The sequence below is a fragment of the Scyliorhinus canicula genome, chromosome 15 (assembly GCF_902713615.1).
Source record: "Scyliorhinus canicula chromosome 15, sScyCan1.1, whole genome shotgun sequence".
Classification (NCBI taxonomy): domain Eukaryota; kingdom Metazoa; phylum Chordata; class Chondrichthyes; order Carcharhiniformes; family Scyliorhinidae; genus Scyliorhinus; species Scyliorhinus canicula.
In genome coordinates this window covers 122,715,420-122,734,630 of record NC_052160.1, presented here as the reverse complement: position 1 = coordinate 122,734,630, position 19,211 = coordinate 122,715,420, and the positions used below count along the sequence as shown (strand labels likewise).

The following is a 19,211-nucleotide window of genomic DNA, read 5'->3' as shown; positions in this document are numbered from 1 at the left end:
AGCTTTTCCCAAGAGTGGGGGTGTCAGTTACAAGGGGTCACGATTTCAAGGTGAGAGGGGGAAAGTTTAAGGGAGATGTGTGTGGAAAGTTTTTTACGCAGAGGGTGGTGGGTGCCTGGAACGCTTTACCAGCGGAGGTGGGCACGATAGCATCATTTAAGAAGCATCTAGACAGGTATATGAATGGGCGGGTACAGAGGGAAGTAGACCTTGGAAAATAGGAGACAGGTTTAGATAAAGGATCTGGATCGGCGCAGGCTGGGAGGGCCGAAGGGCCTGTTCCTGTGCTGTAATTTTCTTTGTTCTTTTCTTTGTTCTTATTGTTGAATCCATCACTGAACACTTCCTCCACCAGCCTGTGAAAAGGCCCCTCATACATAAAACTGCTGTTGTTTTTTCCTTTTTATGTCACATGGTTTCCATGTGGTTCCTTACCTGTTTAGCGGCTGGGTATAGGTGGTACAAATCTTCCATATCCGTTGCACACACTTGCTTTTTCACTCAACAGTTTGTAACCCACATCGCATCTGAATGTTGCCCTGTCTTTATAAAAGTGAACACTCCTATGGTAGGTTCGCCATTCAAAATATTCCGGGGTGCAAATACCCTCTGATTTGGCTTATTAACAACATCCGACTTCATCTACAGGATCATCCCTAACCCAGCCCGGAGAAAGGAAGTTGGGATACTGATTCCCAACATTGTTGAATCCGTCCCAGAACACTTCCTCCACCAGCCTGTGAAAAGCCCCCCGTATATGGAAAACTGCTTTTGTTTTTTTTTATTATCTAAGGAGGTTTCCATGTGGTTTCTTACCTATTAGGCAGGTGGGTAAAGGTGACTGAAATTTTCCATCACTGCGGCATTCTCTTTTATTTCCACCCTGTATTTTGTAGCCCTCATTGCATCTGAATGTTGCCCTTTCTCTATGTAGGTAAACATGCTGTTGTGACATTACTTCGCCATTCAAAATATCCTGGGGTGCATCACATGTAACTGCAAAAGAGGAACGCATTAGTCTTCATGGGGTAACCAGTTATTGTCGATAATTATATCGTTACATTGGGACAGAAAATTATTTCTGTTCATTATTTTCTGAGTTGATGTGATTAGAAGAATCTGCATCGTCATCAAATTGAATGAATTCACCCTGGTTTTAAGTTGCATCCTCTTTTTCCCCTCACTCTGTCAGAATACCTTTTCTCCAGTGATCTGGATTCACGACTTAATGGATTGGCTTTAACACCTGACATAACATAACTCCACCTACTTTAATGCCAAGACATACTTCCTGAAGGGCAGTGTCCGTGACTAATGCATAACTTTGTATTCTGCTACTGCTCTCAGTATTCCTTAAGCTGCTGTATTCTATAAGTGGTGGTGCTCCGTTTGGCATGTGAGGATCTGTCCCAGTGAAGTCTGGCAGCTACATGTGGGTCTGGAGGGGGTACTCTGTGTGTTGTTCCTTGTGCTTTAATAAAACTCGTAGTCTTAACGTTGAAGTAGTTGCTTCAATGTGAGTTTGTTTGTCTCTTCAGTGCTTAATCCATGTTACATCTGTGCTGCCAGTCTGTCTTGCTACCAGCTCCCGTTCCTGTGAAGTGTGTCCTGACCTCCTGTGCTCCCTCTAGTGCTTGCTCAGTTGTATTGCATCTACACAGATATACAGGGTGCAATTCTCCGACTCCCACGCCGGGCGGGAGAATCGCGGGGGTGCCCCGGCACCCGCACGCGATTCTCCCACCACCCCCCAAAACGGCATGCCGCGTTTCACGACAGACCGCTCGGAGAATTGCCGCTCGCCGTTTGTAGCGGGCGAGCGGCGATTCTCCGGCCCGGATGGGCCGAGCGGCCTGCCCAATACGACGGGTTCACGTTGGCGCCAACCACACCTGGTCGCTGCCGGTGTGAACAGCGCGCGAACGAGCACCGGGATCGAGCACTGGGAGGGCGCTCAGTAGGGGTCTGGCCCGCCATCGGTGCCCATCGATCGGCGGGCTGGCGTCTATAAAGGACGCGCTCCTTTCCTCCGCCGCCCCGCAAGATCAATCCTCCATGTCTTGCGGGGCGCCAGTGGGGAGGACGGCAACCGTGCATGCGCGGGTGATGTCATTTACGCGGCCCTGGCCACGTAATTTACGCGCCGCTGCTTTCACGTGGCGCCAAGGCCTGATGCGCGTAAATGACGCAGCGCCGCTCCTCGCCCCCCACCCCCCTCCCCCCTCCCCCCCCGGGGTGGGAGAATAGGGGGCGAGGAGCGGCCTCCGACGCCGGAGTGAAACACTCTGGTTTTGTCTCCGGTATCGGCACTTAGTCTCCCGTTGGGAGAATCCCACCCACAATTACCACATCCCCCCTTTTTCTATACATATTTTGTGTACATTGATAAAGAAAATTATACAAAACAGTTAGATTACTTATGATACGTGTATCTGTACAAGTGATGATGATATTGGATATTTTACAAAGCCAATTAATATTAATGAGTCCAATCTTAATAAAAACATTTATGAGTTCATACTTGATGAATTTGTTTGTTGAGTTTTTTCTTTCTCGTTGTTGATGTGGTGATATTGATATTGCAACTCTGTTGTGAATGTTGTCGGTGTTCTTGTCTCTTAAGTAACCAACAAGTCATCCCGAGGTGTTGAATGGTCGAACCACTGATGTTGACTGACATGGACTGTTTTCTGTGCTTTTGGTATCGATTTAGTGTGTCATCTGCCTTGAAAGCTGGTGTGCTTGCTTGTTCTGGAGCAGATGTGAATTTGTGAGATTCGTTGTCATGCCAAGGCATGTTTGTAGTCTCGTCATTGTTTTGCAGTGTGCTGTGGCATTGTCCTTCATGTGCAGACTTGTAACATTTTGTACAGGTCGTTGTTTCATTGTTGTTGTTCCTGTCGTTTTTATCTTTGTTGCTTTCATTGTCGTTCTTGTTGCTGTTTTTGGCATTTCTGTCTTTGTTATTTTCATTGTCGTTCTTGTTGTTTTTGTCGTTTCTGTCTTTGGTGTTTTCATTGTCATTCTTGTTGTCGTTTTTGTCATTTCTGTCTTTGTGGTTTTCATTATTGTCCTTGTTGTCATTTTTGTCGTCTCTGTCTTTGTTGTTTTTGTTGTCGTTCTTGTTGCTTCTGTTTTTGTTGTTTTTATTTTCGTCATTGTTCTTGTCGTGCTTGTTGTTTTTGTTATGCTTGTTGTTTTTGTTGTTGTTCTTGTAGTTTTTATTGTTGTGTTTATAATTGTTGTTGTTGCTTTTGTTGTTCTTGTTTCTGCAGTGCTTCTTGCGATTTTTGTTGTTCTTGTTGTGCTCAATGAGTGTTCTGTGTGGATAATTTGAGTCATTGTCACAGTTATTGGTGCGAGTGTCCTTTGTGGTATCTGTTACATTGAGCGTTTCATCTGGAGAATGGTGAAAATGATCTGATGTTGCATTGATGTTGGTGACATCAGTCATTTGTGGTGGATTTGATTCTTCTTCTTTGCTTCCTTGGTACTCCTCTGCTGGAGTCATTTGTGGTGGATTTGATTCCTCTTTTTTGCTTTCTTGGTGCTCCTCTTCTGGAGTCAAAATCTTCACGATTTCATTCTCTTGTGGGTCTTGGTGCTCCTCTTTTGGAGTCAAAATCTTCACGATTTCATTCTCTTGTGGGTCTTGGTGCTGCCCTTCTGGAGTCAAAATCTTCACGATTTCTATTGACGTGGTCTCTCTGGACTCATGAGTAGCCCTACTCTGTGCTTCTGCACAGACAAGCTGAGATCTGTCAGTCTTGCTGTGATCCTGCACCTCCTGTATGTTGAGTGTGATCACATTGTCACTGTTTTTGCATGAAGTGGGTAGACTTACATTGTCTGCTTCTTGATTATGTGAGCTTGGTAGACGTTCATAGTCAACTTGTGGTTGCTCAGATATGGTGGGTTGACCTTCATGGTCTTGCTCATGAATGGCGTTCGCAATGGAGTGTTTGTTTGCTTCCATTTTGGCGAGCTGTCTGTGGAGGCTTGCGTCGCTCCCTCTATGGAGTCTTTCATCGCTCTCTGTGTGGAATCGTGCAGTGTTCTCTCTGTGGAGTCAATCTGTGCTCTCTCAACCGGGTCGTTCTGTGCTCTTTGTGTGGCATTGTCTTCTTCTTGGGTATTGCTGCCATCCAGTGTCTCCGCGATCTGCCATGGCATCATGGTATTGGATTCATCTACCATGAATAGAGTCGTGTTGAGCTTTGCAACCATGTTGCTGATGCTGTGATCAGCATATCTGAATAACTCAGCCATATCTGATTAGTATTGTACGAAAAACAAATCATCTCTTTTTGTTTCAGATTTGTTATCGTTCTCTTCACTTCGGGTGGTGCAGACTGCTTGTTCCAGGGTGTTGTTAAAGTTATCTTCCACTGCTGTCATAAGTTCAGGCATTGTTCTGTCTTTTGAGGTAAGACAATTGGGTTTTACAGCTTTAAGTTTCTTGTTTTCAATTTTCGGGCATTTCCCTTTTAAGTGGTCAGTGTCCTGTGACGGCATGAGGCGCAAGACATCATCCGTAGGAATCAATTGTGCACGCGCAAATCAATCTTCCTTTACTCTGCGCTTTTTTGTCCATTGTGCATGTGCGACTTTGGTTTCCTGCGCATGCGCAGATTTTCGTCTTTTGTTCCACGGAGACTGTGAAATGTGCTCAGATGCCATTGTACAGTATTTTTCAGCATTCTTGCTTTGTAAGAAGTTCAAGTTACTTTTATCTTTCGATCTGGACTTTTCAGTCGTGATTTTCAGAGTTAATCCTTTCTGTTCTGGTTTTGATTATTTGAGTTTTGCATCATTCATTCCCTGTGCAATTTGGTCTCTGGGCATTAAATGTTTTAAAGCAGCCTTGTTACTGAAGTTGCAGTAATCTTCAAAATTTTTCAGTATTACTTCTAATTTGGTGCTGTCTTCATCTTTCAAGTATTTAAAGCAATTATAGATTTTTCTAGCTTACTGACCCGCTGTTGCGGGTAGCAGCGCTATTTTTGTTGCATCAGAGACTGCTTTCATATCATTTGCTACAATACATATCTTGAACATTTGTTTAAAGTTTTTCCAGTTATTACTTAAACTACCAGTTGTTTCCAGATGCGGTGGAGGTCCAAATTGCAGTAAATCAGCGAAGTCTTCCAACGTCTTTCTTGTCATTTTGATCTTTTTGTGTCTGCAGCTTGTGTAATCCTATAGTAAGCCTTCTGAAGCCACTCTTGGTACCATGTATTGTTGCTTGTGTCTTAATAAAGCTTGTAGTCCAGATGTTTCACTCGGGGCTTGATGCAAAGAACCGTGGGGTGGCAATTTTGGTGGGTAAGAGCACGTCGTTCGTCGCGTCCAAAGTTGTGGCGGATAGTGCAGGTCGATATGTGATGGTGAGTGGGAGACTTCAGGGGGAGCAGGTGGTCTTGGTTAATGTTTATGCCCCCAACTGGGATGATGCGGGCTTCATGCAATGTAAGCTGGACCTGATTCCGGACCTGGAGACAGGGAGATTGATTCTGGGTGGGGACTTTAACACGGTGCTGGATCCGGCTCTGGACCGCTCGAAGTCTAGGACGGACAGGAAGCCGGCAGCGGCCTCGGTGCTGAGGGGGTTCATGGATCAGATGGGAGGGGTGGACCCTTGGAGGTTTTTGAAGCCGGGGGAGTAGGGAGTTCTCCTTTTTCTCCTATGTTCAAAAGGCGTACTCCCAGATTGACTTTTTCGTGCTTAGCAGGGCGCTGATCCCGAGAGTGGTGGGGGCGGAGTATTCGGCGATAGCCATTTCTGATCATGCTCCACATTTGGTGGACCTGGAGCTGGAGGAGGGGAAGGATCAACGCCTGCTGTGGAGGTTGGATGTGGGGCTTTTGGCAGAGGAGGAAGTGTGCGGTCGGATCCGTAGGGGTATCGAGGGGTATCTGGAAACCAATGACAACGGGGAGGTGCAGGTTGGGGTGGTCTGGAAAGCGCTAAAGGCAGTAGTTAGAGGGGAGCTGATCTCTATTCGGGAGTACAGGGAGAGGGGGGAGAGGGTCGAGAGGGAGAGGCTGGTGGAGGAGATGGTCAGGGTGGATAGGAGATAGGGGCTTCTGAGGGAGCGGCGCCGTCTCCAAGCGGAGTTTGACATTTTAACCACCCGTAAGGCGGAGGTGCAGTGGAGGAGGGCACAGGGAGTGGTGTATGAGTGCGGGGAGAAGGCAAGCCGGATGTTGGCTCACCAGCTCCGGAAGCGGGAGGCAGCTAGAGAAATTGGGGGAGCCACGGATGTGGGTGGGAACTTAGTGCGGGGTGGGAAGGACATCAATGGGGTGTTCAGATCCTTTTATGAGGGGCTATATCGGGCGGTACCCCCCGGGGAAGCAGGCGGGATGGACCCCTTTTTGGATAAGCTGGAGTCCCTAAGAGTAGGGGACGAGCGGGTGGAGGGTTTGGGGGCCCCAATTGAGTTGGAGGAGTTGGTGGAGGCACTGGGACGCATGCAGACAGGGAAAGCGCCAGGGCCTGACGGGTTCCCGGTGGAATTTTATAAGAAATTTTCAGATTTGCTAGGCCCGCTGCTGGTGAGGACCCTGAATGAGGCCCGGGAGCTTTGCCCCCGACGATGTCCAGGGCAATTATCTCTTTGCTCCTGAAGCGGGACAAGGACCCCCTTCAGTGTGGTCTTATAGGCCGATCTCACTCCTTAACGTAGATGTCAAGTTGTTGGCAAAGGTGCTGTCCAGGAGGGTGGAGGATGTGGTCCCGACGGTGATTCATGAGGACCAAACGGGGTTTGTAAAGGGGAGACAATTGAATGCCAACGTGCGGAGGCTCCTGAATGTTATGATGATGGCGCCGGTGGTTGGGGAGTCAGAAATAGTGGCGTCCATGGATGCGGAGAAAGCTTTTGATAGGGTGGAGTGGAGTTACCTGTGGGAGGTGTTGCGGGGGTTTGGGTTTGGTGAGGGGTTCATTAGCTGGGTGAGGTTGCTGTACAGCTCCCCGGTGGCAAGTGTGGTGACGAATGGAAGGAAGTTAGAGGACTTTCGGCTTTCCAGAGGGACGAGGCATGGGTGCCCCTTGTCTCCCCTGCTCTTCACGTTAGCAATTGAGCCCCAGACCATGTCGCTGAGGGACTCGAAGAACATAGAACATAGAACAGTACAGCACAGAACAGGCCCTTCGGCCCTCAATGTTGTGCCGAGCCATGATCACCCTACTCAAACCCACGTATCCACCCTATACCTGTAACCCAACAACCCCCCCCTTAACCTTACTTTTATTAGGACACTATGGGCAATTTAGCATGGCCAATCCACCTAACCCGCACATCTTTGGACTGTGGGAGGAAACCGGAGCACCCGGAGGAAACCCACGCACACAGGGGGAGGACGTACAGACTCCACACAGACAGTGACCCAGCCGGGAATCGAACCTGGGACCCTGGAGCTGTGAAGCATTTATGCTAACCACCATGCTACCCTGCTGCCCCAAGAGTTGGAGGGGGATTGTGAAGGGGGGGGGGGGGGGGGGGGGGGGGGGGGGAGAGGAGCACCGGTTGTCGCTGTATGCAGATGATCTGCTGCTGTATGTCGCGGACCCGGCTGAGGGGATGCCAGAGGTGCTGAGGATACCTGAGGAGTTTGGGGACTTTTCGGGATATAAGTTAAATGTGGGGAAAAGCGAGCTGTTTGTCCTGCATCCGGGGGGTCAGGAGAGGGAGATAGGGGAACTCCCATTGAGGAGGGCTGCGGGGAGCTTTAGGTATCTTGGGGTCCACGTGGCTAGGACCTGGGGGGGCTATGCATAGGCTTAACTTTTCGAGGCTGGTGGGGCAGATGGAGGAGGAGTTCCGGAGGTGGGATGCGCTGCCGCTCTTGTTGGCGGGCAGGGTTCAATTGGTTAAAATGACGGTGCTCCCGAGGTTTTTGTTTCTTTTCCAGTGCCTCCCCATGTTGATCCCGAAGGCTTTTTTTAGAAGGGTGAATAAGTCGATTCTGGGGTTTGTGTGGGCGCGGAATGCCCCGAGATTAAGGAGGGTATTTTTGGAGCGAAGAAGGGAGGTAGGGGGCCTGGCACTGCCCAACCTGTGTGGATATTATTGGGTGGCGAACGTGGTGATGATTCGCAGGTGGGTGACGGAAGGGGAGGGTGACGCATGGAAGAGGCTGGAGGTGGCATCCTGTGCAGGTACGAGTCTGGAGGCCTTGGTGACGGCCCCACTTCCACTCCCCCCGGCAAAGTACTCCACGAGTCCGGTGCTGGTTGCGTCCCTCAAAATCTGGGGACAGTGGAGGCGGCATAGGGGGGATGTGAAGGCCTCAGTTTGGGCCCCTATACGGGGCAATCACCGTTTTGCGCCAGGGAGAACGGGTGGGGGATTTGGGAGTTGGCACAGGGCAGGCATCAGACAATTTGGGGACCTCTTCTTGGATGGGAAGTTCGCGACTCTGGAGGAGCTGGTGGGGAAGTGGAACCTCCCCCCGGGAACGCTTTTAGGTATATGCAGGTCAGGGACTTTGTTAAGAGGCAGGTGGAGGAGTTTCCGCGGCTGCCGCCAAGGGGGGTGCAGGACAGGGTGCTTTTGGGGACGTGGGTCGGGGAGGGAAGATCTCGGCTATCTACCAACTGATGCAGAAGGAGGAGGAGGCCTCAGTAGATGAGCTCAAAGTGAAATGGGAGGAAGAGCTACGGGAAGAGATTGAGGATAGGACGTGGTCGGACGCCCTGGAGAGGGTGAATTCTTCCTCCTCTTGCTCACGGCTCAGCCTAATTCAGCTGAAGGTGCTGCACAGGGCTCACATGATGGGGGCAAGGATGAGCCGGTTTTTTGGAGGGGAAGACAGGTGTGGGAGGTGTTCGGGAGGCCCGGCAAACCACACCCATATGTTTTGGGCATGTCCGGCTCTGGAGAGGTTTTGGAAGGGGGTGGCGGGGATTTTGTCGGAAGTGGTTGGGTCTAGGGTCAGGCCGGGCTGGGGACTCGCGATTTTTGGGGTAGCTTCGGAGCCGGGAGTGCAGGAGGCGAGAGAGGCCGGCATTCTGGCCTTTGCGTCTCTAGTAGCTTGGCGTAGGATTCTGTTGCAGTGGAGAGATGCGCGGCCCCCGAGTTCGGAGACCTGGGTCAACAACATGGCCGGGTTCATTAAGTTGGAGAGGATGAAATTTGCCCTGAGGGGGTCGGTACAGGGGTTCTTTCGGCGGTGGCAGCCCTTTCTCGATTTCCTGGCGAAGGGGTAGAGAGTGGTCGGTCTCTGCAGCAACTGGGGGGGAGGGGGGGGGAGGGGGGGGGGCAGGGGCGTGGGTTTAGTGATGGTTGGGGGTTGTGTTATGTTATTTTCTTCTTTCTTGTATTGCTATTTGTTATTATTTATTTTGGGGGGGAGAGTTCTTTTCTTGTTTTGTTTTGGCGTGGAAACACGCCTTGTTTGTTTTAAATTGCGGGGAGAAAATTTGTTATTGTTATTAAAAAACTTGAATAAAAATTATTTAACAAAAAAATAAAGGTTAGGTGGATTGGCCATGCTAAATTGCCCGTAGTGTAAGGTTAATGGGGGGGATTGTTGGGTTATACGGGTTACGTGGGTTTAAGTAGGGTGATCATTGCTCGGCACAACATCGAGGGCCGAAGGGCCTGTTCTGTGCTGTACTGTTCTAAGTTCTAAAGCTTGTAGTCTTAAAGTTGAAGTAGATGCTTTATTGTGAATTTGTTTCTCTCTTCAGTGCTTAAACCATGTAGATCTGTGCTGCCAGTCTGCCTTGCTACCAGCTCCCCTTCCTGTGAAGTGTGTCCTGACTTCCTGTCCGTGTGAATTTATATCTCTCCCCTGCTCCCTCTAGTGCTTGCTCATTTGTATGGCATCTACACAGATATACAATCACCACACTCTGTCCCACAGAAGGGCCGGCCGACAGAGACAATTCCTGCGCTTACCAAGTGTCCGAACGCTGTGGCCAAAGCCTTTCTAAATGACTCCGGCAAACCTAATCTCACTCACCTTGGTCTGATGTCAGGGTCCAGGACTGGTTGCTGTTGCTGCACTGGCCACTATTGGTGCTCCAATTGGCTCGCAGCTCTTGGAGGTAAGATACCATCCCTAAAAGCCATGGGGTGCCTGACACCAGGCAGTTAATACCTAGTGTCCTGGTTCCCCCAAAGTGACTGAGCAGGAGGGGGGGGGGGGGGGGGGGGGGGGGGGGTGGGGGGGGGGCATGCGTCCCCTCGGCGTTCCGGTGCTAGGGTGGGGGGGGGAGAGAGAGTCCCCTTGGCATTCCGGTGCCGTGGTGCCACGGCTCAAAAATTCAGCCTGTGCTGTGCAACTGGTGAATTACAGACAAATTCCTTTGTAGCTTATCGGTTATCAGTCACCAGGGTGACAGCAGACGTGCGTGTGTGTGTGTGTGCACATTCAGCTATTATGCTGCATTTCCTTGCCGTTGAAATATTCTCCTCGGTATTTCTACATTTGGGCACGTGTGGTGTATGAAGGAATACCTTTTAAATTATTACATTAAGGGGAACAGTGAGAGCAGAGAATTGTAAACAACTCGCCACCTCCTGGATGAGCTGTTGTCTCAGCAGACAAATAAACATTTCCAAATTGTTCTCTTAACTGTTCAGAAGTTAATTTCTCCGTCAAACTCCGGGCTGGTGACTATCTTTTTGAGCATTGTTTGGTTTCAGATTAGACTAGCAACTAAGATCACACAATTTCGGAGCACATTTATCACCGGGCGTATGAACAGCATTCAGGATGTAATGAAATGAAATGAAAATCGCTGATTGTCACAAGTAGGCTTCAATTAAGTTACTGTGAAAAGCCCCTAGTCACCACATTCCGGCGCCTGTTCGGGGAGACTGGTACGGGAAATGAACCGTGCTGCTGGCCTGCCTTGTCTGCTTTAAAAGCCAGCTATTTAACCCAGTGTGCTAAACCAGCGCCAGTATAACCTCATATAATCAGCCACGGCAGTTAAAAAATGCCCATTTTTTGCGCTTCAGTGATACCCTCCTGCACATTTCAGGTAAAATACGTCTCAATGCCTTGTGCCTCTACCCAACTTCCTGGAAATGTCAGCTGAAGACAAGGGAATTGTGTTTCCGCTATTAAATTAATTGTACAATGAGTATGATTTGTACAGGGCGGCACGCTGGCGCAGTGCTTTGCATTGCTGCCTCCTGGCACTGAGGACCCGGGGCCAGGATTGAACTCAGGTCACCGTCCATGTGGAGTTCGCATATTCTCCCCGTGTTGTGTGGGTCTCACCCCCATGACCCAAAGATGTGCAGGATAGGTAGATTGGCCACACTAAATTACCCCTTAATTGGAAAAAAAAGAATTGGGTACTCTGAATTTAGTTTTTTTAAGAGTATGATTTGTACAAAAGCCAACCTCACTTCCTTACTGTCAGCTTATTAACCCAATAATAATAATCTAATTATCTTTATTATTGTCACAAGTTGGCTTACATTAACACTGCAATGAAGCGTTTGTGAAAAACCCCTATTCACCACATTCCGGTGCCTGTTCGGGTACACAGAGGGATAATTCAGAATGTCCAATTCACCTAACAAGCACGTCTTTCAGGACTTGTGGGAGGAAATCAGAGCACCCGGAAGAAACCCATGCAAACACGGGGAGAATGTGCAGACTCCGCACAGAGAGTGACCCAAATGGGGAATGAACTTGGAACCCTGCCACTGTGAACCCTGCAACAGTGCTAACCACTGTGCTACCATGCGCCCCGATGACATGACGATATCAGTCATGAGACAGCTTGCTGAAGGTTACTTTTTAAAAAATTATCATTTTCATGTAATGTGGGCATCGCAGACCCACAATTGTTGCCTGTTCCTAATTGCCCATGAACTGAGTGGCTGAGGCCATTTCGGAGGGCAGTTCAGATCCATCCACATTGCTGCTGATCTTGGATCACATGTAGACCAGATCAAATTAAGACAGCCTTCCTTCCTTAAAGGGTATCAGTGAGGCACCAATCCCATTTTTTTGACAACGCTGTATTCTCTGCCCAATTGCGGTTCTCAGTGCCAGCATTGGGCAGCGGAGAATCCAGCCCAATGAGTTTTCAACAGCGATCTGAATTTATTCAGTAGAAGTGGTTTACACATTTGATTCCACAACCAGCAGAATTAACATTAGACTCATTCGTTTATGCTAAATTGTATTGCTTTGGCATACACTAACGTTAATTGTTTGGAAACTTCAGCATGAATTACCGCATATAAATAGACATAATATATTTTTATGTATTTTGGTATTGGCATCGATACTGAGAACATTCTGGGCCATGTTTTTCCAAACATAAAATGCTGAAACATGGCACAGAAATACTCTTCACCAAATAACAATTACCTACCTATTTGACAGGAAGGCAGAGGTGGCATAAATGTGTTATTCTCCTTGCATTGAGAGAAAGTCTGGTCAAATGTTTTATAGCCATAGTCACATGCGAAGGTGATTGTTTCATACAAGGCGTATACATCTTGTGGATTTATTACTCTTCCATTATTAATATTCCATGGACGTCGGCATCCAGCTGTCAAGACAGAAACGTGTTAGTATCAAATAGGTAAAATAATAAATGAGCCAATTCCAAAATGCGGCAGGACTAACAATCATAAATAAACACCAAGCAATAATCTTCTCATACAGGAAAAACAACCTCCCTTTGCATATTCAACAGCATCGCCATCAACACCGTGGACCCACTGAGTAGCAGCTTTATTGGACCAGCCAGAGCAACAACGTGACTACCACAGTAGGGTTAATGCTGCGTGCTGGGAGATGTGCAGCTCACCTCATGAACCTTCAGTCTTCCCATTAGAAGGCGCGAGGCAAGAAGGTGCTGGAATACTCACCACTCACTTAGACTGGAGCTGCTCATCGCATCATGGGACCTTAATTTGAATACGTTAATAAAGTCTCTTGCTTGTCCATGGTGGGCCACCCAGACTGCTTGAAAGGCAACATTGAGAAAAATGGCAATGGGCATATGGGGTGTTTTGATGATTAACTCTTTGGGCTGGAACCACAAAGCTTCAGGGTGCTGTGTCTGAGGGGGTACCACAAAGATGCACGAGAGGACGTCCGCTGGCGACATGTAGATGGAGGTCGCACGATGGGTGGCTCCCGCTAGAGCTTTCATTTTCTGGACCAGTTTTGGGGGGGAATTTTATACAAACGGTCTTCAGTAAAGTTGTGGGAATTAGAGGATGTCAAAAACCCAACGGAACAATACGGCACAAAAATAAATGAGCGCTAATCCGCCTGAGAGCTCAGGTTCGGTGTGGAGTTCTGTGGGAGGATAGATGGCGGGGAATAGCTCACCGGGTGGGGCTGGGCCCATTTTAGTGGACACGCTGGCCGACGTGAGGCGGTGGAATGTGAGCACCGGTTTGCCAAACATTGTGAGCAGCATGGGAAGCAGATGATGGGAAGGCTCCAACGTTGATGGGCGATAGGTTGACCCCGATATTCTCCCCGAGGTTCTCGGAAAGATGTTGACGGTGGTGAGGGAGCATGGTGAGGTGCTGAAGGCCGTGGAGGAGAACATCATCATGGCACAGCAACCAGCGTGCCTCGATGGAACAGGAGTTGCAGAGGGTGGAAGAGAGTAATAAAGGGCTGAGAGCCAAACTGGAGGAGTTGGAGAACAGGTCACGGCGGCAGAACCTTCAGATCGTGGGACTGCCTGAGGGGCTGGAGGCCAACGGAGTACCTTTCGGGAATGTTCGGCGGGTTGTTGGGGGAGGAGAAGTCGTCTCCACCTTTGAGGTGGATAGGTTCCATCGGTCGCTCCGGCCGAAGCCAAAGGCAAATGATCCATCAAGAGTTGTGAACGACAATGTCTTGAGATGGGCCAAGCAGAATCGGGATGTTGTGGGGGAAGGCAGTGCTATTCGTACATACCTGAACATCACGGTGGAGCTGGCAAGGTGGCGGGTGGCCTTTAATAGGGTGAAGGCAACACCTTATAAGAGTAATGTGCGGTTCAAAGTGGTCCACCCGGTGAAGTTTAGAGTTACCCATAACTCCAAGGACTATTTGAGATGGCGCAGGAGGCACTAGCATTCGTGAGGGGGTGAAGGATTGAGACTGAACTGAGTTTGGACATTGTTTTCTTATGTTGGGGTTGGGAGGAGATTGTTTGGGAATGGTGGGATAATGTGTTGGGGTTTTAGAAGGACTGGGTGTGGGAAGGGATTTTCTGGTTTTTGTACTTGGTATGTGTGGGGAGGGGGCTCTGCGGGGGCGACCACGCTTGTAAACCTAAATTGGCTGGTGAATGGGAATGAGGTGTGGGATAGGCCGTGATGGCTGAGCCTGTGTGGACAGGTTTCAAAGGGCCTGGGAGGTGTGAATGGTGGAGGGATGGCGAGTATGCTGAGAGGAATGGTTTTGAAAGCAAGTGATTGGGGAGTTTTTGGGAAAGGTGGGGAGAGGGGTAGCTGGCTAACGGTGACTAGGGGTAGGGCTTGATCCCACTCGTACTGCGGGGCCAAGGGCCGTGGTTACAGCTGATAGAGGGGGGGGGGAAATGGCAACGTGGAATGTGCGGGAGTTGGGTGGATAGATGTTGCGGTTGAGAGTCTTCTCGCATTTGAAAAGCTTGGGAGCCGATATGGTGCTGCTGCAGGAGACCCATCTGAGGGTGACCCATCGGAAGAGTTGGGTGAATAAGGGGTTCCACTCAGGCTTTGATAGCAGGGCCTGGGGGGGAATCGGTACTGGTGGATAAGAAAGTTGGCTTTCAGATGGAGAAGGTGGCAGTGGATCAGGGGGTTAGATACATTATAATAACGGGCGCTTTGGAGGGGAGGTTGGTGATGTTGGTTAGTGTGTATGTCCCGAATTGAGATGATGAAGGGTTTATGAAGAGGATGTTGGCGGCCTTCCCGAGCCTGGACACATATAAGTTCGTTTTAAATGGGGATTTAAATACAGTGTTGCATCCGAAGATGGGTCAATCTAAGCGGCACTCGTTGACCTCTTTGTGGTAATTGACAGTTCGGATCATGCTCTGTCTTTGGTGGATGTGGTCCTGGAGAAGTGGCATGCACAAGAGGCCGGCGTGGGGGTTGGATGGGGGCTGCTTGAGATCCGGGTTTTCGTGTGAGGATGGGAAAGGTTATTGAAAGTTACGTGGGATTTAATAAGAATGGGAAGGTCTCGCTGTTGGTGTTTTGTGGGGAGCTGTAGATGGTGGTAAGAGGCAAGGTCATCTTTTTAAAGCCGCTGGTGGTTAGGGAGGCAAGAGAGGAATAGCAGTGGCTGGTAGATTGGAGGTTGATGGGAAGTATGTAGAAGATGGTAGGGGCTGGTTTAGCTCACTGGGCTAAATCGCTGGCTTTTAAAGCAGACCAAGCAGGCCAGCAGCACGGTTCGATTCCCGTACCAGCCTCCCCAGACAGGCGCCGGAATGTGGCGACTAGGGGCTTTTCCCAGTAACTTAATTGAAGCCTACTCGTGACAATAAGTGATTTTCATTTTTCATTTCAAGATACCTGAGATTTTGGTCAATAGAAAGGAAGTGCAGCCACAGTCATTTTGTGCGCAGTTAAAGCGGTATACCAATTGAGGTAGGCCAAGGGTATGGTCTACGAGTATGGACAGAAGGCCAGGCGTTCTCTGGCAGGACAGCTCCACCGGCAGGCAGCCGTGTGAGAGGTTGTTCAGGACTGGGTTGGGCGAGGGGGCTGGTGGCGGCACCGGAGAAGGTGAATAGGGCATTTGAGGAGTTTTATAAGAGGTTGTATCGATTGGAGAGTCCGGGGGATGAGTTGGATATGAGGGAGTAATTGCAGGGGCTGGAGTATCCTGAAGAAAGAGAGGAGGGCAGGGTTGGTGCTTAGGTTGGAGGAGTACCTTCCGTAGGTGACTGGGGAGGATAAGATGGGGTTTGTAAAGGGTACGCAGTTGTCCTCGAATGTGTGACGCTTGCTAAACGCGGTGCTCTCCCAAACAAGGCGGGGACCTGGAGGTGGCGTATTTGTTTGAGTGTTAGAGCGGTTTGGGATTGGGCCTAAGTTTGTGACATATAAGTTTGTTATATGAGGAACCAAAGGCGAATATATGTACAAATGAGGTGATCGCGGGATATCTTCAGCGACATAGGGGAACGGGACAGGGGTGGCCAATGTTCCAGTGTTTTGTTGCGCTGGCAATAGAACCCTTGGCCATTGCGCTGAGGTCCTCGGATAAGTGGAGGAGGATTGTGAGGGGCGGGGGGAATGGGGGGGAGGGGAGGTGGAGCATTGGGTGTCCGTGTATGCCGCCGATCTTTTGTTGTATATTTCTAACCCGGGTCCCATGGTATATATAATGGGGCTTCTCAGGTGATTTGAGTTTTTTCTGGGATACAAACTGAATTTGGAGAAGAGTGAGTGGTTTTCCTCTCCAGGGACGCGAGCTGGCTTTGGGGGATTGCCATTTCAAATGGCAATGACTCGCTTCAGGTACCTGGGCGCGCTGGTGGCTCGGGGCTGGGCCCAGCTCCATAAATTGAATTTTACAAGCCTGGTGGACGGGGTCAAGACAGATTTGTTGACGTGGGACAACCTCCCCTCATCACTGGCAGGCCGGGTGCAGGCGGTAAAGATGAATATCTTGCCGCAGTTTTTATTTTTATTCTAGTACTTACCTGTCTTTTTGGTAAAAGCGTTTTATGGGGGTGCAATGATTAATTTCGTCGTTGGTATGGGTGGGTAAGGTGGCGAGGATTTGGAAAATCGTGCTTCAGAGAAGGCGACAGTCGGGGATTTGACTCTTCTGAATCTAATTATTATTATTGGGCGGCAAATGCCAAGAAGATGCAGGGCTGAGGGATGAAGCTGGAGGCAATTTGGTGAGGATGGAGGTAGAGGGTCGGGGTAACAGCACCACTTCCGTTTGGCATGGGAAATACTCAGGTCATCCGGTGGTGGAAGCCACACTGAAGATATGATTGGTAGAATGGGGGGTTCTTGTTGTTTGATGTATAAAATGTCAAAAACCGAATCAAAATATTTTCAAAGAAAAGATGCACTGGAGAACCCTTCCCGCTGGAAATTCCCAGGTAAGGTTTGCACGGAAATTGCCCGAGAAGTGCAAACTTCCCCTGGGCAAATGCCCTGCACTAGGAGCTGTCCAAACCTACGCCTTAAGTCACAAACTTCAAATGGTTCCTACCGTTTTACATCAATAGTTACCCAGAAAAAGTTAGAAGAATGTAAACCATTTTAGTTTCTGGGTACCTATTCTACAGACCCGCACATACTAGTCCCCCCCCCCCCCCACCCCCCCAATCCCCCTTCCCCCCCCACCTAATAGGATGCCCCAGTCCAATGGATCCCCAGTGGACCCTCCCCATCCTCCAATCCAATTACCTTTCCACAAGGGACTTCACCCCCCCCCCCCAACCAGCGGTTCTTCCCACCTGCCATGGATCCTCCCCATCCCCGAAATCCCAGGTATCGCCTCACAACTCCCAACTATTGCCACCCCTCTTGAATGCCCGCTACGCACTGACTGCTCGAGCCATTGCCCCCAAGTTCTAAGCACCCACCGGACATACCTACATTCTCCCTGGCGTGTAATGACTGGCGTTTAAGCTTAGCTGATTTGAGGCAGCCAGTGCCTTTAAATGGGTGCGTGGATCCTTGCCTCTGATTCTCCAGGCCTCTGGAATGCGCTGCCCTGCGCAAATTCTCATCTGGCCTGTGTGTGAAGGGCAGGCAAGGCCGGATTCAGGAGCCTTCCAGCGAAGAAAGTAGGAGCAGGGGTGGCAATTCGACTCTGTTGGAGTTCAGGCTCTTTGGATTTTTTTAGGGCTTATAATCAACACCCAATGTCTACATTTTAAGAATCTTTTAAAATATTCGGTCGGTAGGTTTAGTAAACGGTTGCTCACTTAATATGCAGCTTGGTGGCTCTGTCAAAAATATATTGTTCTCAGCGCATTCAATGACATTGTTGCCTTTAATTCCATAACCTTTGTCGCATCTGTAGGTTATTGTTTCACGATATTTGTATCTGGGTCCAAATCCTGCTACAATTTGTCCATTTGCAGGCACTGGTGGGCGAGTACATTGGACATCTGCCAAGAAATCAATACTTTAGTATAAGCTGCAGTGTGTGCACAGTGACAGATCTTTACGACTTCTGATTCTCTCTGATCGAAGGTAACTTTTCTTTTTGAAAAAAAGGTTGCAATTTCATCAATTCAAACAATGTACGCTTAAAATTATACATTTAGCAATTTGTACGCAAACAATTTACACTTTAAGCTACCTGGCGACATATTGATCCTCTTTCCAGTTGATGGCAATTGAAATCTCCTGTGGTGCTTTGAAATCTGTGCAGTGGTTGCAGTCAAATTTAGTCATATAGGTCAGATTCGGCCTACATTCTTTGTGCAGGGTCTATAGAGAAGCAAACCGAACCTAGGCGTTTTCCTTAGATAGCTCTGGAGCAGCTAACAGTGATCATGTCATGTTTTTTTTTCAAATTTAGAGAACCCAATTCATTTTTTCCAATTAAGGGGCAATTTAGCATGCCCAATCCACCCAACCTGCACATCTTTGGGTTGTGGGGGTGAAACCCACGCAGACATGGGGAGACTGTGCAAACTCCACACGGATAGTGACCCAGGGTCGGGATTCGAAACCTCAAGGCCGCAGTCCCAGTGCTAACCATTGCGTCACATGCCGCCCATGATCATATAATGTTAATGTGCAGAGGATCTGCACGGCAAGAGTAACTGGTCAACATGAGTGATCTCATGTGGATAGCGCAATCGCTTCACAGCTCCAGGGTCCCAGGTTCGATTCCAGCTTGCGTCACTGTCTGTGCGGAGTCTGCACATCCTCCCCGTGTGTGCATGGGTTTCCTCCGGGTGCTCCGGTTTCCTCCCACAGTCCAAAGATGTGCAGGTTAGGTGGATTGGCCATGATAAATTGCCCTTAGTGTCCAAAATTGCCCTTAGTGTTGGGTGGGGTTACTGGGATATGGGGATAGGGTGGAGGTGTTGACCTTGGTTAGGGTGCTCTTTCCAAGAGCCGGTGCAGACTCGATGGGCTGACTGGCCTCCTTCTGCACTGTAAATTCTATGATCTATGATGATGATCTCAGCACTGCGATGAAGAAAACAGCAGGTCAGATGGCAGGAAACTTTTACCAGGGCACACACTGGTACAAATTCTGCAATTGGTGGGAGGCAACAAAAATCAATCCTT

The 19,211-nt window shown here is 49.1% G+C and overlaps 1 protein-coding gene across 1 annotated transcript in view; it reads right to left on the bottom strand.

Annotated features, from left to right (window-relative positions):
- Nucleotides 1-769: 769 nt before the first annotated feature.
- Nucleotides 770-19,211, bottom strand: part of LOC119979045 (sushi, von Willebrand factor type A, EGF and pentraxin domain-containing protein 1-like) — a 30,792-nt gene continuing 12,350 nt past the window's right edge. The window contains exons 6-8 of the mRNA XM_038821025.1: nucleotides 17,888-18,073; nucleotides 12,356-12,535; nucleotides 770-996 (exon numbers count right to left, since the gene is read on the bottom strand). Coding sequence (XP_038676953.1) covers nucleotides 785-996; nucleotides 12,356-12,535; nucleotides 17,888-18,073 — 578 coding nt within the window. The 3' untranslated portion in view covers nucleotides 770-784. The remainder of the gene's footprint in view (nucleotides 997-12,355; nucleotides 12,536-17,887; nucleotides 18,074-19,211) is intronic.